We start from the raw sequence: 21,635 nt of genomic DNA on the forward strand, positions 1-21,635 counted from the left end.
TGCCCCCAAAACCAGACACATTTAGGAGAGAGGAGACAGGCAAGGATCTGCGTTTTGTCACTATGGATCAGTTTGAATTTTTCAGATGTTTTATCCATGGAATCATGCAGTAGATGCTCTATTTTTGTCTGGCTTTTTTTCACTCAGAATAATTATTTGGAGATAGATACACTTGTGTTATAAGTATCAATAAATCATTCCTTTTTTTTTTTTAAGTTTATTGATTTATTTTGAGAGAGACAGAGAGAGAGAGGGAGGGAATATCCCAAGCAGGCTCTGTTGTCAGCACAGAGCCCAATGCAGGGCTGAATCTCAGGAACAATGAGACAATGACCTGAGCCAAAATCAAGAGCCAGATGCTTAACTGACTGAGTCACCCAGGTGCCCCTACATCATTCCTTCTTGTTTAGTAGTTTTCCATTGTACCACAGTTTCTTTTTATTTCCACCTGTTATTGGGCATTAGGGTTATTCCTATATTGTGGCTATTTCAGATAAAGCTACAATAAATGTTTGTGCTCAAGTCTTTGTAGGGATGTGTGCTTTCTTTTTCTCTTGGGGAAAAAAAAAGGAGTGAGATGGTTGGGTCATACAGGAGGTGTGCATTTAACTTTTTAAGAAACTAGTGAACTGTTTTTGAAAGTGATTGTACCATTTTACATTCCTATGAATAGGCCTGCCATATGGTGGATTACATTGACAGGTGTTGTGACACTGAATCAGCCTCACATCCCTGGAGGCTAAACCTCAACTGCTCATGATGTGGAATTATTTTTATATATTGTTGAATTCTATTTGCTAATATTATGTTAAGGGCTTTTACATCTGTATCCATGTGGGATACTGGTCTGTAGTTTTGTCTGGTTTTGGTATTGGTTAAAAGTAGCTTCATAAAATTAACCAGGAAGTATTTTCTCTTCTATTTCAGAACAGAGTATACAGAATTGGTACTAATTCTTCTATAAATGTTCAATAGCATTCAGTGAAAAAATCTGAGCCTAGAGATTTCTTTTGGGGAAGTTTTAAAATTATAAATTCAATTTCTTTAATAGTGACAAAGCTTTTCAAATGATCTATTTCTATCAGGTGATTTTATGGTAGTTGGTACTTTTTAAGCAGTAAGCTCATTTGAACTATGTTGTCGAGCTGATTTATGTAGAGTAGTTTATTACATTCATTTATTATGCTTTTGATGTCTTCAAGGTCTTTAGTGATATCCCCTATTGATTCCTGATGCTGGTAATTTCTGTCTTCCCAGTTTTTTTCTCTCTTTGTCTTGAAGGAAGTTTGCCAATTTTGTTAATCTTTTAAAAAAAAGTTTTTAACTCATTAATTTTTCCATTGTTTTTCTGTTTTCAATTTCATTGATTTCTGCTCTTGTCTTTATTGATTTCTTCCTTCTTATTATTTTGGGTTTATTTTGCCCTTCCTTTTTTCTAGGTCTTGCAGTGGGAGTCTAGATATTGATTTGAGACTTTTCTTCTTTTATAATACATGTATTTAATGCTATTAACTTTTTAGTACTGCTTTTGCTGTGCCCCACAAATTTTGAAATTATATTTCCATTTTAATAGATTATTTTAACCATCTACATTTAATATAATATGTTAGGACTTAAGTTTGTCTTTTTTGTTGTTTATATTGTTTCCTTCTTGTACTGTCTTATTATTCATTTTTCTTTTCTTTTTCCTGCCTTTCTATCATCTAATTTAGTATTTTTTAGAATTCCATTTTTATTTATCTATTTTTAGCATATATCTATCTGTGTATATTTTTCCCCCAGTGGTTTCTCTAGATATTACATAACAGTTTACTGATGTCATTATTTTATCACTTCAAGTACAGAAATCTTACATCCCTTTACTCCATTTATAGTATAATTTTCTTAGATGTTTCTTCATACATATGCTGAGAACCATATCAGACAGTGTTATAATCTTTGCTTCAACCATCAAGCATAATTTAGAAACTTCAAAAGGCAAAGGGAAATATATTTATCTTTCTTAGAGTACTTCCTGGAGCCATTATTTTAAGGTAGGTTTTGATTTCCCCTTCATTCCTGAAGGATATTTTTTATGGATACAGAATTCTGGGTTGACAGTTCTTTCAGCATTTAAAAAGTGTTGTTCACTTCCTTCTAACATCCATGGTTTTTGATAAAAAATTTCCTCTTGTGCAAAAAAAATTTTTCTTAAAGATAATGTTGATCTCTCTCCCATTGCTTTCAAACATTTTCTTTATCATTAGTTTTCAGAAATTTGGCTATGATGTGCCCTGGTGTGGATTTCTTTGGGTTTATCCTTTTGGAAGTTTTCTCAGCTTCCTGAATCTGTAGGCTTATGTCTTTTGCCAAAGTTGGAAGTTTCAGCCATTATGTCTTTGAGTACATTTCACCTACATCCTTATTCCCCTCTTCTTCCAGAACTCTGGTAACATAAATATTAGGCATTTTGTTTTAGTTCCACCAGTCTCTGAAATTTTGTTCATTTTTATTTCAGCCTCTTCTCTTTGTTGTTCAAACTAGGTAATTTCCATGATTGTCTTCAAGTTCACGGATTTTTTTTTCTCTGTCCCCTCTATTCTGCTCATGAATCCATCTACTATTTTATTTCAGTTATTATATTTTTCACTTCTAAGATTTCCATTTGGTTCTTCTTTAGATCTCTTATTTCTTTCCTGAGATTTTCTATTTCTTTTTTGAAACTTTTTTTTTTCATTTGTTTCAAGTGTGTCTGTAATTGCTTGCTAAGGCATTCTTATGATGGCTCCTTTAAATGAGATATTTTAGTGAGATAATGCTAATATCCTCGTCATCTCCACATTAGTGTTCATAGATTGTCCATTTTCATTAAGTTGAGATTTTCCTAGTTCTTGGCATGATGTTTGACTTTTGATTTATAAAATTTAAAGTTTGGGCAGTATAAGACCTTTAATTTTATTTAAACCTTCTGTTTTAGCTGGCTTCCACAGACTTCACTCCAACTAGAGGATGAAATACTTCCTGGTTACTGCAAAGTGGGAATAGATGGTCTAGGTTTCCCACTGGGGGGCCATGACTGCTGGTGACAGTAGGATTTCTGGTACTCCACTAGGTTTCCTCTGATAACACCTTGTCAGGGAGGAGTATCTTGTTACTGTGGCCATTACTGACCACATTGAGTTCGTGTCCTCATTACTGTAGGGTGGTAGTAAAAGTCCTATCTTTCCACTAGACCTTCCCTGACACCACTCAAGCAGGGAGGCACCTTGTTACTGCCAGATGAGGGTGGAATTCTATGCCCACATGATACTCCACTGATACTATAAGGTATGTGGGAGGTCTTTGTTAACGTCCAGCAAGAATGTGAAGAATAGGTATTATTTTTTCTTCCAGTGCTTGGTAGAATTCACCAGTGATTCCATAATGGCTTGAAGTTTTCTTTGTGCAAAGGCTGTTCAGTTCCAATTCAACTTCTTTAATAGACACAGGGCTAGTCAGATTATCTACTTCTTGAATGAAGTTTGGTAGTTTGTCTTTCAAGGAAATTTGTCCATTTTATCTAAGTTGTCAAATTTACTGGTATAAAATTGTTCATAATATTGACTTGGTATTCTTTTACTATCTATAGAACCTGAAATAATGCCATGTCTCTCATTTCTAGTATTTTTAATTTGTACCTTCTCTTTTTCTTCTGATCAGTCTAAAAGTTTATAAATTTTATTGATCTTCTCTGAGAAATAGACTTTGTTTTTTACTGATATTTTCATTGTTTTTCTTTTTTTATACTTCACTGATTTCTGTGTTATTTTCTAATATTTACTTCTGATGTAATTTGGGATTTTTTTTTTTTTTTTTTAGTTTATTAAGTGGAAGCTGATGTCATTGATATACACATTTCTGATATAGACATTTAGTGCTACAAATGTCCCTCCAAGTATCATTTTAATGGCATCCCATAAATTTTGATGTATTGTATTTCATTTCATTTGATATATAATACTTTCTAATTTCCTCTTTGATCTCTTCTTTGATCCATGTATTATTTAGAAGTGTGTTATTTACTTTCTAAATATTTGAGGATTTTCCAGATAGCTCTCTGTTACTGATGTCTACTTTAATTCTCCCGTGACCAGAGAACATATTTTGTGTGAATTGAATCCCTTTAAATTTGTTGAGAATTTATTAAGTCCCAGAATATGGTCTATCTTGGTAATTTGTGTGCACTTTCAAAGAATGTATACTCTGCTGTTATTGGTTGAAGTGTTCTATGAATGTCAATTAGGTCAAATCATTTGATAGTGGCCTTTTTCATGACAATTTTTATTTGAAGTGACCTGAAAACCTGAAAAAGTAAACTCTCACTTCTACACAATGTTGAAAAACAAACAAAAAACCACAAAATTCTACCAAATCCCTTAAAATATTTCACTTAGTGTATTTAAGTTAATAAAACTGGAGGAAACTTTAAAGAAAAAAATAATACATTTCATGACTAGAGATTACTGATCTGTTACCCAAATTAGAGGATCACAAAATGTTAGATCTGAAGGACACTTCAGAGACAAGACCAAAGATCTTATTTTACAGCAACTCTGAAACTAAGAGATGTGTCCAAGGCAACACACTGAATTTATGCCAACCATGCTTCATCCTGTATTACTGTTTACCTGCTCTACTGTGCAGAAGATGTGGGCATCATCCTGCTGGAAGCGTCTAACTCGAGTCAAGCCACTTAAAGTTCCCGACAATTCATTCCTATGAAGAACTCCAAAATCAGCAAATCTTATAGGCATTTCCCTCCATGATCGTGGACGATGGGCAAACATTAAACTAGAAAAGACGCAACGACACATAGCTTGTACTTAGCACAGCAAAGATTAAGTAATTATCTAAATAATAAGTTACAATGAAGCCTCAAGACTTCTAAACACCTTATTCTGGTTCTTAGATCACCAGCTTAAAAACAAATTCTAGGAATTATTGAACCTTGAATTTATATTACTGCAGTACTCTGAGAAAGGACCCTGTCCGTCCTCTCTTCCAGAAATTCTGTTCCATATTCTTATTCACCCAATGAATTTCCACTTACTGTGTACAATTTACTTCAAAGTCTACTTTTTTGTGTGTAAGTTTAATCATGTGGAGAAAGACAAAGAGAGTGAGTGGGGAAGGGGCAGAGAGAGAGAGGGAGAGAGAGAATCCCAAGCAAGCTCCGCACTGTCAGTGTGGAGCCCAATGCAGGGCTCAAACTCACAAAACATGAGAGCATGACCTCTCACAAAACATGAGAGCCAAAGTGGGATGTTCAACCGACTGAGCCACCCAGGCGCCCCCTCAAAGTCTACTTCTTAAGTGAAGCCCTCTTGGACACCTCCGTAGGCAGGGCTGGGCAGTCTGCCCTCAGGCTCCAAGAACACCTGGAATGTGCCATTATTTTGGCACTGAACCTAATTGTTTTTTCAACATTTTTATTTATTTTTGAGAGACAGAGAGAGACAGAGTGCGAGCAGGGGAGGGGCAGAGAGAGAGAGACGGAGACACAGAATCCAAAGCAGGCTCCAGGCTCTGAGCTGTGAGCACAGAGCCTGATGCGGAACTCGAACCCATGAACCGTGAGATCATGACCTGAGCCGAAGTCAGATGCTTAACCGACTAAGCCACCCAGGCGCCCCAGATTTGCTTCACTTTTAATACTCACCAATGCCCTGGACAGTTCATGGGCTTAAGGGCAAAAGTGTCCTTTTCAATATCAAAGGTAAACATGTTCTCACTGTAATGCTGCCAGTGGCCTGAGGTTTCCCAGAGCCTGCTGTTGTACATGTTGGGAGAGAGCACCTCTGTGAAGTTACGTTGGTGATATTCCTCCTTTAAGATAAATGCGTTGAATGTTAAAATGTGGCACAACAGATCACAATTCCACGCGAAGTAACACTAGATGCAAATATTTTTAACTTAGGATTACATCCTTTTTTTTTTAATGTTTATTATTTATTTTTGAGAGAGGGAGAGGCAGAGTGCAAGCTGGGGAGGGCAAAGAGAGAGAGGGAGATACAGAATCCAAAGCAGGCTCCAGGCTCCCAGCTGTCAGCACAGAGCCCGAGTGGGGCTCGAACTCACGAACCATGAGATCACGACCTGAGCCAAAGCCAGATGCTCAACTGACTGAGCCACCCAGGCACCCCTGGGATTGCATCTTATATTAATTCCTGGTTAAGGTGCCCTCAGTTTTAGGTGTCGTACTCTCTGGGTCATGAAGGTTAGATTAATGTACTCTCAGTATAATTTTCATATTAAGTATCTTTATTTTATATTATAAAACTGCATATAGTCCATGTTTTAATTCTTTGAAAATTAGTAATTGAAATTATATATAATTACATATAACATCTATTATATGTATTATATACTATTATATATTATATTATTATGTATATATAAGCTTTATATAACTACAAACTCCCAAATCCTGCTACATTCTAGATAAACAGCAGGATTTTTTCTATACTGAAGAGGTAAAATAATTTCATAACTCAATAAGCCTGAATGCTACATTGCATGAAAATTTACTTTTGATCTATTTAGTTTTATCATTATTTTTTAAAGTTTATTTACTTATTTTGAGAGAGAGAGAGAGAATGAGCAGGGGAGGAGCAGAGAGAGAGAGAATCCCAAGCAGGTTCCAGGCTGTCAGGGCAGAGCCCAACACAGGGCTTGATCCCACAAACTGAGATCATAACCTGAGCTGAAATTCAGATTGGATGCTTAACTGACTGAGTCACACAGGTGCCTCTGATCTATTTAGTTTTAAATAGAAATGAAGCTGAGAATTTTAATTTTTATCACATGAAGTGGTTGAAATCTATAAAGTCATGAACTGGCTTTTCTCCCTCCCTCCCTGTAAATGGCTTCCCTACTTCAATCACTGAGGACAGGAAAAGAGAGTCAACTGAAGTACTTATTTTAATTTTTTTTTTTTCCTCCGGATAGCAATCAGATGACCTTTGTTGCTGGTTTCCTAGGTTCTTACCATCTGTTAATCACTTAAGAAATACCTGGTACAAATCTAGACCACCATATTTTAATGAAGTAAAAAAAATATTTTTCACAATTAAAAAAGTCTAAAACATGACATTTTAAAATTACTAACACTTAAAAGGATGCTATTTGTTACTCTTTGGCAGAGCATCTTTTCAGCCACTCGTGGATAGCTGGGTGTCAGCCATTCAGTAAGCTGCTTTACCTAGCCTTCATTTTTACTAAATGAGAAAGTTTTAACAAAAGTATAGGTTATAACAAATAGCACTAATTATTTTGTGGCTATGTCAGATACCTCTATATATTCAGATTAAACAAGGTCCCCAAAATTGAAGAACTGTTGGTGTGTTTGCTTATTTGTTTTTACTAGAGACTGGTTTAAAGCTTGGCTCAGAGATGATGATCAATCGACTTTTAAACCACTCTGGGTACAATTGCTACTCATGTTCACAATTCATGTATTTGGGAATGATTTTAAAGTATGTCTTAGGGGTGCCTGGATGGCTCAGTTGGTTAAGAGTCCAACTTCGGCTTAGGTCATGATCTCGCAGTTTGTGAGTTTGAGCCCTGCGTTGGGCTCTGTGCTGACAGCTCAGAGCCTGGAGCCTGCTTCGGATTCTGTGTCTCCTCCTCTCTCTGCCCCTCCCACGCTCATGCTCTGTCTCTGTCTCTCAATAATAAGTAAACATTTAAAAAAATTTTTTTAACTATGTCCTATGAAGGGAATGTCATTATGTCTACTGCTTACTTAGTTTAGCAAAAACCAATTATTACTACCATCTACATGCCTCATCTCTATATATTATAACATACACATGTAATATATGTATTGTTTTGTCTTTCTTATACACACATGCATACATGTAAGAGAAAGATAAAGCAAACTGGCAAAATGTTAAAAATTGATGAATCTAGATGAAAGATACATGGATGTTCAGTGTACTGCACTTTAACTTTCTGTAGATTTGAATTTTTCAAAAGAAAAAGTTGGGGAAAAATATATCTCATACCATTTCATCAATTTATTTCTCTAAAGAGTAAAGAATATCAAGTGCTGGCAAAGAATACAGCCATGCTGGTTGAGAAGTCTACAGCTCAGTCTGGTCTCCTGAAGAAACCCTGATCGCTTATTCTGAAGATTAAAAATCATATTTCATCCATGGAAATGCAAGCTGGTGCAACCACTCTGGAAAAAAGTATGGAGTTCCTCAAAAAACTAAAAATAGAACTACCCTACGACCCAGCAATTATACTACCAGGCATTTATCCACAGCATACAGGTGTTTCAAAAGGACACATGCACCCCCATGTTTATAGCAGCACTATCAACAATAGCCAAAGTATGGAAAGAGCCCAAATGTCCATCAATGGATGAATGGATAAAGAAGATGTGGCATATATATACAATGGAGTATTACTCAGCAATCAAAAATAATGAAATCTTGCCATTTGCAACTGTGTGGATGGAACTGGACGGTATAATGCTAAGTGAAATTAGTCAGAGAAAGACAAAAATCATATGACCTCACTCATATGAGGACTTTAAGAAACAAAACAGATGAACATAAGGGAAGGGAAACAAAAATAATATAAAAGAAGGGAGGGGGACAAAACAGAAGAGACTCATAAATATGGAGAACAAACTGAGGGTTACTGGAGGGGTTGTGGGAGGGGGGAAGGGCTAAATGGGTAAGGGGCACTAAGGAATGTACTCTGAAATAATTGTTGCACTATATGCTAACTAATTTGGATGTAACTTTTGAAAAATAAAAAATAAAATTAAAAATAAATAAATAATTTAAAAAAAAGAAGGAAGCCCTATACTCAGCTGCTGCTTTATGTAGCCAATGTAGATCATGATTTCTTCCAGCTTAAAAATGTTTCATGTCTTTGACTTACTTCAGGCCTCTAAGGGAAACTTCCATTATCTGTGAGAAAGCAGTAACTGAATGTGGCCTCCTCACTATAGGGAGAGTATCTCATGGCCAGTGATGGCACCCTGCCTCCCCCAGGTCCTGACCAGGCAATCAGAATGCTGGCCAAAGAGACACACTTGCGCTGTTCAGAATGCCTGTATAAAAATCTCACAAACAGCAAAATGGATGAAGGGGAATGAGAGATACAGGCTTCAAGTTGTGGAATGAATAAGTCATAGGAATAAGATGCACCATTAAGGAATATAGTCAATGATATTGTAATAACAATGTATTGGCTAGATGGTAGCCACCCTTGTGGTGAGCTTAGCATGAAGTCTAAACTTGTGCAATCACTATGTAGTACACCTGAAACTAATGTCACATTGTGTGTCAACTATACTACTCAAAGACAAAGTCTCAAATAGCAGCTTATTCACTGATTGAGTTCCCACTGTGGTCTGGCATTGTTGCCAGGGTAGCAAGAGTGAGCAAAACAATCCTATCTGTGCCATCCGTAGGGACAGTTCACCATTGTCCTCTGGTGGGGGACAGATGAAAAAAGATACAATTCCATTATTAGAGTTTAATGAGGGCCTGCATAGGAGAGGTAGAAGTTGCTATCTAAAGCGTCTCTATGTCCACTTTGTTGGTTCCACATTGAGTTTTTCAGTCAAAATTGTAATACATGTCACGACAGAGCACATAAAATGGCACACTGGAAATTATCTCCCTAACATAAAAGAGACACGGATGGTGGGGGAGGGTGGGGTGGGAAATGGAGCAAGGAATGATGTGATGATGAAAATACTATAATCATTTGACCCTTTTTGAGCTTTCAGAGAAGCTTAAATATGTTATATCAAGGGAGGCCACTTAATAAGTGAAACATTGGTACATTTGTCTGACATAAAGTGGGAAAAGGAAGTGAAGAAAACTTTTAGTTTGGAACTAAGGAATCAAATTTTAGTATATTTCCATGTTAACAAAACAGTCCTAATTTTAAAATTAATTCCTTATGTAAAGAATATTTTTAAGGCAATGGAAATAATCCTGTATGATATCATAATGCTGAACACATGTCATTATACATTTGCCCAACCCATAGAATATATATCACCAAGAGAGAACCCTAATGTAAATGAGGGACTTTGGGTGACTGTGATGTGTCAATATTGGCTCATCGATGTAACAAATACATCACTCTGGGGGGGGGGGCTGTTGTGATGGGGCACACTATGCATGTGTAGGGGCCGGAAGTATATGTGAAATCTGTACCTCCCTCTCAATTTTGCTGCAAACCTAAAGCTGTTTTAAAAATAAAGTTTTGATTTAAAAAAATCATATTTCATCCTGAAATACTAGTTTCAGGCCATTGAAGGTACTGAATCTCTACCTGCACCTGGTGATCTGGCTACCTGAAAGCACCTAAATATCAGGGCCACAGAGCAATGCTTCCCAGCAATTTTCATCATAAAAACTACAGAAATTCCACTTAAATGACTCCTTCCCCAAGCCACACTAAAATAACAGAATTTTTATAAAAGCAAAAATCTACAAGGTCAAGGGGAAAGGAGGAGAGATGAAAGCTATATAGTTAAGAATCTGTAAAGTAGATGAACAATTGCCTTGGCAGACCTGGGGAAGCTGAAAACTGAATGGGAGAATCCCAGAAGCAAGTCTGCTTTAGCTGGGTATAGATTTCTAGGTTTCACTTTTTTTTTTAAGTTTGTTTATTTTGAGAAAGAGAGCAGGGGAGAGACAGGAAGAGAGTGAGAACCCCAAGAACCTCTGCATTGCCAGCATGGAGTCTGATGAGGGGCTTGATCCCACAAACCATGAGATCATGACCGGAGCTGAAATCAAGAATCAGACATTTAATTGACTGAGCCACCCAGGAGACCCATTTAGGCTTAATATTTTTAAGGCATTGTTTTGTCTTCTGTTTTTTAGTGTTCCATTGAAAATGTCATTCCATTCTGATACCTAGTCCTATGTCTATGGCTTTCTCTCTCAGGAGACGTAGGATCTTTTCTTTATCCATAAAGTTTTGGAATCTCTCAGTAAGGTACCTTAGTTCCCAAGGAAAGAATGCTTTCACCAAAAATCCCAGACATACTTCTGTTGGGATTTGCAACTGTCCCTGGCCCATTTGGGGTCCCCTATGCTAGTTAACCAAAAGGCAAAGAATGACTTGCTCTTCTGGCCAGGATGACTGACTCAAATTATTGAGGAGGATTGTGCTACTGTTAAACAACGGAATAAGGGCTGTGTCTGGAATCAGTGAGGAGCCTTAAGCATTTCCACATCTAACAGTGATAGTCAGTTGGCAAACCCTGGTAACCTAAATAAGAGAGGATCATGAAGAGCTTGGATCCTGTGGGAAGACAATTTGGGTCATCCACTGTTATGGGTTGAATGGTGTCCCTCAAGAAAGGCACACTGAAGTCCTAACCCCAGGACACCAGAATGCGGACTTTTGGGGAAACGGGGCCTTTACAGAGGTGATCATCTTAAGATTTGGTCATTAGAGTGGGCTCTAATCCAATATGACTGGTGTTCTTATAAAAGGGGGGAATTTGGACAGAAACAGACACATATAGAAGGAAGATGATGCAAAGCCACACAGGGAGAAGGCCATGTGAAGGCTGGGGTGGAGGCATCAACAAGCTGAGCATCACCAGCAATGGTTGACAAACCACTGCTAGCTGGGAAGAGTGGAAGAAGGACTCACCCACAGGTTCCAGAGGGAGCATAGCTCACCAATGCCTTAATTTACACGTCTGGCCTCCAGAACTGCAAGACAATACATGTCTGTTGTTTTAAGCCACTCTGTTACAGTGCTTTGTTAGGCACTCTGTGAAACTAATGCATTCACCAAATGAAATGCTCTGTCCATCTGAGATATTGGCGGGACAAGGAGAATATGGAATGGGTGGTGGAGGAAGGAAGCTCTGATTTATTAACTTAGGCCTTGTGTCCATCTACAGAGCCTAGGGCTGGAACTATTACACTGAATTATTTCTTTTCTCTGAATACATGAAGAACACTGATGGTGGCTAATGTCACATTTTAATTTTTGCTGAGACTGAACTGATGTAAATGACACATTGGCTGATGGGACTTTGTGTGAGGAAATAAATAACTTCATGCAAGCAAAGGACAAAAGTGGACACCAGTAGCAAAGGGATTGGGCTGTGTTGGTTTTTCTCCATTTACAAACCCGAGCCACCCCATCCTGGGATATCTGCCTCCCTTCTCTGCTCTGCTCTGTGTTCCCCAAAGTTGACTTCTATGGACTCCATCACCAGGCTTACTTGCCTTGAGTTCTAGTTGGGTTTGACCAAGGAGAGGTTCCAAAAGGATCCCAAGGGTAGGAGAAGAGAGTGGTCAGGGTATTTACTCCCTCCTTTCCTACTTCTTCCTTGCCTTGGGTTTATTCTGTCTCTGGCTGTAATCTCCAGTTACAGCCTCTCTTTCACACTTCAAGCTCTCTCTAAGTTCTGGAACACTTTCTCCTCACCTGTTTGGGCCTAGGGGTGGAAGGTAAGGGAGCCTGATGTTGGTAATCCCTGGGTACTCTACATTACCTTCTTAGTTACCTCAACTGGACCCACACCTCTGCAAATATTTTCTTCTCTAGATTCCCTAGAGTTAAATCCTTTGAGTGTACTGTCAGGACTCTCCCTGCACAGGGCTAAATGTTTTGATATCTTATATGTCTGCAAAGACAAGTTTGGTTTGGAAATCCACTGAATCCAAGGTTGTGGCAACAGGAAGCACAAGTTCTCCAAATGGGTTATTAGAATAAAAAACAAGAGAAGCCACTCCCTTCTACTCCATGATTTTTCTTCTAAAGATAAACATAAATTTACCATATGACCCTGAAATCACACTCCTACATATTTACCCAAGTAAAATGAAAACCTATATTCATACAAAAACCTGTACATAAACATTTATAACAGCTTTATTCATAATTTTCTAAATTTGGAAGCAATCCAAATGTCCCTCAGCTAAGGAATCTGTGTTATGTCCATACAATGGAATACTGCTCAATAATAAAAGGAGACTACCATTAATATACTTATTAGCCTGAGGGAAAGAAACGAGTCTCAAAAGATTATATACAGTGATGATTCTGTTTATATGGCAAAATTTTCAGGATGGAGAACAAATCAATGGTTTGATCAAAGGAGAAAGGGTTTGACTCTAAAGAGGTAGCATAACAGAAATTTTTTGGGTAATGAAGTTGCTCTGTATCTTGAATATTGTGATGATAATACAATTCTGCACATTTGTTGAAAAAGTATGAGTTTTATTGTATGAAATTCTAGAATGAAAAAATTTAAGGAAAGTAAGAAAGATAGAGAACCAGTTGATAGACATGTTCCTGAATACAGGGGGGAAGAGTTTCAAGTAGGGTAACAACAAGATGTCCCTATTTATTTACTATCAGTTTTCCATACAGTCAGTAACCAATATACATCCAAACGTTCACCCACCTTAGCTTGAACGTAAGTGGAGGTCATCTCACCCCAGAATCAAAGACTCAGAAACTTTGGAATTTCCTTCTTACTGGGAATAATATGCCCTCCTGCATGACCTTCCACAGAAAGGCAACAGTTCTATTTCTGAGAAAAATGGCCCCACACGATGGAGTGTTTCTGCACTATGCTCAGTATCACCTACGCCACTACTCTGGCTACAGTTGACAGGACCTGGCACCAAGCCACATTCTGTTGACACTGGACGGGCCAATGGCCCTTGAGGTGGCCTGATGTGAATGAGAATCTGCCCCACATGTACACCCTCTACTGCCTGGTGATTAACCAGAACTGGATCTCTGTTGAAGGACTGTGAGACACAGAGAAGGGGTACAGAAAAAAAAAAAAAAAGGACACAAATGATCAGACTGAACAAAAAAATAAGACCCAACAATATTCTAGTTTTCAAGAAATGTACATTCAATATAGAAACAGAAATAGGCAGAAAATAAAAGGAAAGAAAAAGATATATCACACAAGCCCTAACATAAGAAAGCAGTTTTGCCAGTATTAATATCAAGTAGACTTTTAAAAAAATTAGCTTGATGAAGGTCAAATGCTGTATGGTTCCACTTACATGAGTTACCTAGAATACCCAAATTCATAGAGACAGAAAGTAAAATGGTGGTTATCAGAAGCTGGGGGAGGTGGGGATGGGGAGTCATTGTTTAAGGGGTTCAGAGATTCATTATGCAATGATGAAAAGGTTCTAGAGAGTTTCAGTTCTGCAAGATGAGAAGAGTTTTGGAAATGGATGGTGGTGATAACTGCAAAACAATATAAATGTATTTAACACAACTGAACCATACGGTTAAAAAAGGTTAAAATAGTAAATTTTATGTTATATATGTTTTACTACAAAATAGCTTTATTTAGGTATAATTTATATGCAATAAAATTCACCAATTTTGAGTACATGATTCTTAATGACTTTTGACAGATGTATACAGTCATGTAATCTCCACCATAATCAACACATAGGATATTTCCATCACATCAAAAAGTTCCCTCCAGATCCTCTGTAGTCACCCCCTATCCCTGTCCCCAGGACCCCTAATTGTCTTTCCTATCACTATAGTTTTACCATGTCTAAAATTTCATATAATGGAATCATACCACATGTGGCCTCTGACTTCTTTGGTTTAGCATAAAACCTCTGAGATTATTCCTTCTTGTTGCATGTATCAGTACTCCATTCCTTTTTATTGCCGAGGAGTAGTCCATTACATATCACGGTTATGCTTATCTGTTCACTAGCTGATGAGACTCTCTGTTGTTTCCATTTTTTTGCTACAATAAATAAAGCTTCTATGGACATTCAAAGTCTCTGTATAGACATGTGTTTTTATTTTTCTTGGGTAAATAACCAGGAGTGAAATTGATGGGTCACACAGTTAAGCATATGTTTAACTGTGTAAGAAACTGCCAAACTGTTTTTACAAAGTAGCTGTACCATTTTGCATACAGGCAATGGGAGTTAGAATTTCTCCACATTCTTGCCAAGTTCTAGTGTTTTCAGGGTTTTTTTTGTTTTTGTTTTTGTTTTGTTTTGTTGGCCATGGGGAGTGTGTGTGTGGAGGGGGACATTCTAGTGGACATGTAATTATACCTCACTGCAGCCCTAATTTTCATTTCTTTGATGACTAATAATGATGAGCACCTTTTTTTATCTGTTTCTCTGCCATTTCTATTAAAAAATCAAATATCTAGGCATAAACCTGATGAAAAATGTGCAAGACTTCTAAAATAGAAATTAAAAAACATTGCTGAAGGAAAATAACTAAATGAACTGACAAAATTTCCATGTTCATAACTCAATGTGGTTAAGATGTAAATTATCTACAAATTAATCTATAGAGTGAAGGACATTCCAATAAAAATTCCAGCAGTTATTTTTTAGAAACTTGATAAGCATCATATAAAATTTATATGGAAACACAAAGAATTTAGAATAGCCAAAATAATCCTGAAAAACTTAAAATTAAACTGATATTAAGACTTAAAATATAGTTAAAATAAGTACAGTAATCAAAGCAGTGTGGTGTTAGTGCAAGGACAGACAACAAAGGGACAAAAGAATAGAATAAATATCCAGAAATACATAATGACTATTATATGCATATGATTATACAGTTTAGGACAAAGACTCTACTGTATTAATAAATGGTATTGAAGTTACTGGCTAACCCTATGGAAAAAATGAACCTTGATCCCTCTACTGCACAGAACCTAAAAATGAATTCAAGGTAGATCATGTCCTTAAGTCTGAAAACAAATTCAACCAAGCTTCTAGAATGGAAAAAAGAAGAATATTTTCATGACTCCAAAATAGGTAAAGATTTCTTAAACACAGCATGAAAGCACTAACCAGAAAGGAAAAAAAAAAAAAAGCAAAACAGGACTTTGTTAAACACGAGAACTGTTGGTGAAAACACATCATTAAGAAAGTGAAACAATAAGCTGTAGCCTGAAAAAATATACTCATAATATGTACATTTAGCAAATGATTCATATCAGAATACAGAAGAACTCCTAAAAATAATTAAGAGACTAACAATCCAATTTTTTTAATTGACAAAATACTTCACAAAAGAGGATTCCAAATGACCGACAAGCATATGAAAAGGTTGTCACATCATTATTCATCAGGGAAATGCAGAATAATTCCACGGTACCAACCAGAATGACAAACTGAATACCAAGTGTTGAAGAGAATGTAGAGTAAGTGACAGCTCATATATTTTAGAAGGAACATTAAATGGTTCAACCACATGAAAACTTTTCAGCATTTTGTTAAATTAGTCAATAACAGGGGCGCCTGGGTGGCTTGGTCAGTTAAGCGTCCGACTTCAGCTCAGGTCATGATCTCACGGCCCGTGAGTTCGAGCCCCACGTTGGGCTCTGTGCTGACCGCTCAGAGCCTGCAGCCTGTTTCAGATTCTGTGTCTCCCTCTCTCTCTGCCCCTCCCCTGTTCATGCTCTGTCTCTCTCTGTCTCAAAAATAAATAAACGTTGAAAAAAAAATTTTTTTTAAATTAGTCAATAACACTCTACAACCTAGCAATTCCACTTCCACGTATATACCCAAGAGAAGTGAGTACTCGTGCCCACCAAAAGACATGTACAAAAATGTTCATAGCAGTTTCATGTCAAATAGCTCCAAAGTGGAAACAACTTAAATGTATACGTACAGGAGAGCGAATAAATACGCTGTACTATATTCACAAAATGAAATACCTCAAACAATAGAAAAATAATTATATGCAAAACCTGGATGACTCTCAGACATTAAGTTGAACAAAAGAAGCCAGAAACACAATAAATAGCTAATACTGTAGGAGTCCATTTACATGAAGTTTTGAAGACCAGGAACAATTGATCTATGGTAGACAGAAATCAGCAAGATTATCCCAGGTGAAAAGAGGGGAGGTGGGTATTGACTTGGAAGACCCAAGAGGACCTTATAGGATGGAGCTGTTCTATGTCTTGATCTGGGTGGTGACTGTGTAGATGTACACACATGGGAACATTTATTGACCTGTATGCTTCAGATTTATGCATTTTAACAAATGTAACTGAACCTCCAATCAGCAACTCTGGCACCAGCTTCCACCTGAATGTGGCCATATAAGGAATTCAACGTAAGAACCATGCAATTAAGTCTAACACTTGGAACCATTAGAGATAACAATGAAAAAAAAAATGGCCATTTTAAGCCACTAAGCTTTGGGATATTTTGTTATGCTGCGACAGACAGCCAGAACAGAATTTGTTCTGGTTGTGGGTGCTGCTATAATAGCAACCTAAAACAGGCAGCCTTGGCTTTGGGACCAGGTGGTGGGCAGAAGCTGGGTGGCTAGAGCCTGTGGGAACTTGAAGGGCAGCGAGGAAAATATATTGGAGGATGAAGAAAAGGGGACTCTTGTGGTGCCAGAAAACTGGTAACACCATCACCTGAGGTAAATGAAAAACAGAAAGAGTACCCAAAGAATTCACGGACTGTAGCTAGGGATGTGTCTAGGCAGAAAGTACAAAGGAACAACTGACTACTTAGAGCTGCCTACGATAAAATACAAGAGAGACAAAAACTAAACAGGGTACTATTTTTGGAGAGGAGATATCAAAATGCCAGGACCTGTTGGGTTCAAAAATAAAACTATTGCGTCCTCAGACTCATCCAGCAAAAGACTCATAAGGTAAGAATGGCTTTAGCACAAAAATAAAATACAGCGTACAGCCAATAAAGCATGGCCTTACAGTAAAGCTCTTGAGGGTATAAAGTGTGCCATTTATGAAGACCTCACAGTGATCTGAATGAGTATCTACAGTGATCTGAATGAGAGTCTTAAGATGGTGCTTTGTAGACTCTGTCAGCTAAGCATTAAGGCTTTTAAGAATCTTAAGTGTATAGTCTTGCAGCAGCCTCACAGGCAGCCTTAAGTAGAGAAGAATTTGGTTCATAAAGAGGCACAGCTGTGGTTTTTATAGAAGTCTTGATTACAAATGTATATAAAAGACCCCACAAAGTTTTTAAAGGAATTGTCCTGGCTTAGAGTAAAATGGATAGAGACAGCACAAAATGAAATGAGGCCTTGGGATGCCCAAAGTCCTACTGAAAGAAACAGGTTGAGAACACTGAGAAAGCTACTCAGAGGTCTGCATGGGCTATTGCTCATGGTAAAGGAAGGATGATTCAAAGGGCAGAACCATAACCCAGGAAGAGACAAAACTAAGTCCTACCCAAAGTGCACTTTTTGACCAGGGAGAAAGAACAAGTAGGTTGTCAGGGTATCTGCAGATCAGTGACAACTACTCTCCCGCGCCCCTTTTTGAATGGCAATATGTACTGCCTCCTATTTCTCTATCATCATTTTATAATGTTAGGGTGGGGTTGACCCAGAGACAATTGTCCCTTTAATTCACAGATCTTAAGATGAGCAGAACTGCATTTGGTAATCTGTACTTTGCACCCAAAGACCCTCATCTATACCTAGACCTGATTCAGATGACATATTATTAGATTTTGAGCCAATGCAGTGATTGGATGAGATGTGCAATCATTTGCTTAGCCAACAGTAGAACACATTTGAAGAGCAGAATTGGACCTCCTCCAGTTTTCTGGAGCTGAAGAAACCATAGACTGTCAACTGGAAACCCCACAGGGCCATGCCCTAGTAACAGGGATGAATAAGAGGCAGATTCTGTCTTATCAAAATGGAAGCCCAGCCCTAACTCAGCTCCATCTTTGAATGGATTAATTAGGCTTCGATCTTGACAGAGGGTAAATGTTCTTGTAGGAGATGACATCATCTAAAGCCTCTGAAGTTATTTTTATATACAGTATTTAGCATATAATAAAAAATTACCAAATATGGGAAAGGCAAGACCATATAACTGAAAACCAAGAGAAAAAAACAGGCAAAGTTTCTGAATTTTTTTGTTGTTATTGTTTTGTTTTGTTTGCATGGAAAGGCCAGTTTCTTCAGACAAAGGTATCTGGGAGTTCAAAGTCCTCTGCCTCATCCGTGTCTGCCAAATATTCTTATTCCAAAATTCAAGGACCCACTCTTTCCCAAAAGTGCCCTTACCTTAGCATAAGAGACCACTGGGGTTGTGAATTTAAATGGCTTTACAATTCTGCAGCCCATACAATTAGGCCTTGGGCCTAATCATCAGCCATGTGCATCTTACATCTATAAAGATAAGAGATTCCTATCAGGCTACCACAGAGACTTTCTGTTTATTCTCCATATACTCAATGACCAACCTCGAGAGTTCAGGGTGCCAGGGGCTATATTGATTTTCTGGCAGACAGCCTATCCAAAACAGCAGCTGTGATGGTCATCACCACCTGCTATAGTCTCGGATAATCTTCAGTGATTCTTCAGGCCCTCTGGGCTCCCTTGGCTTCACACTGGCTGATCCCTACTGGAAGGTATGTAGTCCAGGTGACAAAGTCCACAGAGCTTAGCCTCCAGGGACACAAAACAAGAAAAGAAGGAATGGAGATGAGACAGGTGAGGCAGACAGAGAATAACCAGCTCATGCCAGTAACCTTTTCTCAGGAAGTTGCTGAAGAAAGTGCTTCCCCAAAGGAGAGGGATAAGGAAAGAAGAGTAAGGCATGGGATCAGGGAAGAAGAGAACCAACATAGCAGAGACATGAGGGGAGTAGCCAGAATGATGAGGAAAACAAGTACTGAGACATCAGTTGGCAAGAATCCTTGCAGCAAGTTAATTCTGGAAAAAGGGGACCAAATTTTCAAAAATTACTGAGAGATTACCTGAATACTCAGAATATGCTGTAAGGAGTTTTGCAGTTTTGAGAAAAAGTTTGAGGATGAATTAGTGATAGGAACTAAGTTAGTGACATAAAACTGAGTAAATGAAAATTTTAGGTAATTACTAGTTACAGGAAAGAAAAAAAACACAAGAAAGGAAACATAATCCTAGTAGTTACATGGATCATCACTGAACAGTATCTGGAGTTCAAATGAGAGAAACACTTAAGACTTTCTCATCTACAGACTTTATTACAAGAAGGTATTTTACCTAATTGTCTTTATTCTTTGCTCTGGATGGAGGTGCCAAGCTACCTGGGAGTCATACCAGTGAGGGACACCATGGACCCCTGGGTCAGGGACGGTGGAGGGAGACCATGGACCACATTTTGAGAATCAACAGTTCATCATTTAGCATTCTGTGCCAGATAGGACACTTCCTCCTTTCTTCTCCTTCCCAGGGAGTCCACACTTAGTCTAATTCTTATCTTTGCATTGTTCATGCTCTAGAAACTTTTATGGACAATAGGTGCACTTACTGAAATTCAAGAATGCATTTTATTTAGGAAATACAGAAATTATTTCAATTTTTTTGAGGTACAACCCAGTATTTCTCTTTAGTTCAAAATTCTTATTAATATTACTAAAATAAAGTTAATGAAAATGCTTGGCTATTTTATTACGAAAATAGGAAAATAATAAAGTGTACAATGGAGCTGAATAAAAAAATGTTTTAAAAATTAACTTACTCGTATGAAATTCATAAGTGTGTTATAAATGAAGGCTCCTCTGGGAAGAAAAAAGCAGCTCCCAGGACTCAGATCATGGAAGAAGAATAGTTCTTGTTCCTAGATTAAAACAATAACTGCATCTCAAATCTCATTGCCATTGATCAATATTTACTGTATGCATATGACATTGAAGGAATGAGACTTATACTCAGTTATGACTTCCATCTTCTAACAACTAAAGCCCCTCAATACTTACCTCTAACTAGAATTACTACCACATGTAAAATTACAATTCATATTTATGGTTACTTAGCTCTTCATTCACCTTTTATTCACTCCTAATTTCTGACGTGGCATCTTGGAATGTGGATCTCATGGGGAGAGAACATGGCCAAAGATCAGAAATGTTCACTCCAGGGGGAAGGCTCCACGTGGCGGTGGCCATCATCATGGCTGTCACTACTGAATGCCTGCCCCATGCTGCTGCCACCATACAGCATCTGCCCTCCCCATCAGCCCTACAACGCCACCGAGCAAGAGACGAGCACGTGCAGTTCCATAAGTGAGCACATGGCCCACCATATAACATAGCTCATAAGTGGCCAAACTGACACTCAAACCCAGGTCCACACACTCTTAAATCTCATTCTGTCTTTCTGCTCTGTTCCCCCAAAACAAAGTATGTTGTTAAGTACATACAATTTTTTACAACATTATTTTTACATCATGGTATGAGTGACAGAAAGCTGTAATTTTAAAATGTAATAAAAGACACAGGAAGGAAAGCTATGAGGAGACATTTGGAGTATTAACATGAGGTTGCAATAGCAAACTCTGAATGCCAGCAAAACAGAAGATAGGACAAGGGAAGAAGAGATCCCATTTTCCAAACAATTAAATCATAGGCCAACAAAGAATGTCCTCATCCTGCTAGTGATTAGGATGCAGGTGTACCTTTCCGATTTTCCTGTGATCACGGTTCCTGGCTTCCTCTTGGAACTTTTCCCAGGTTTTCATCATCTTGTTATCAGGAAAGGATATCCCATAGATCCTCTGCAGTGTTTCCATTTCAGGGTTGCCCTCCCAGTATGTTGAGGAATTCTAAGCATCAAACAAAAGTTGGGTAAACATACCAAACATTTGGTTATAA

General features: G+C 37.8%; 1 protein-coding gene across 1 annotated transcript in view; it reads right to left on the minus strand.

Annotated features, from left to right (window-relative positions):
- The window catches only part of LOC125917394 (threonine--tRNA ligase 2, cytoplasmic), a 63,053-nt gene that overhangs the window by 15,131 nt on the left and 26,287 nt on the right, over positions 1-21,635 (minus strand). Inside the window, exons 9-12 of the mRNA XM_049623602.1 lie at positions 21,440-21,586; positions 20,504-20,602; positions 5,678-5,844; positions 4,647-4,809 (exon numbers count right to left, since the gene is read on the minus strand). Coding sequence (XP_049479559.1) covers positions 4,647-4,809; positions 5,678-5,844; positions 20,504-20,602; positions 21,440-21,586 — 576 coding nt within the window. The remainder of the gene's footprint in view (positions 1-4,646; positions 4,810-5,677; positions 5,845-20,503; positions 20,603-21,439; positions 21,587-21,635) is intronic.

The sequence above is a fragment of the Panthera uncia genome, unplaced genomic scaffold, assembly GCF_023721935.1.
Source record: "Panthera uncia isolate 11264 unplaced genomic scaffold, Puncia_PCG_1.0 HiC_scaffold_179, whole genome shotgun sequence".
Lineage (NCBI taxonomy): Eukaryota > Metazoa > Chordata > Mammalia > Carnivora > Felidae > Panthera > Panthera uncia.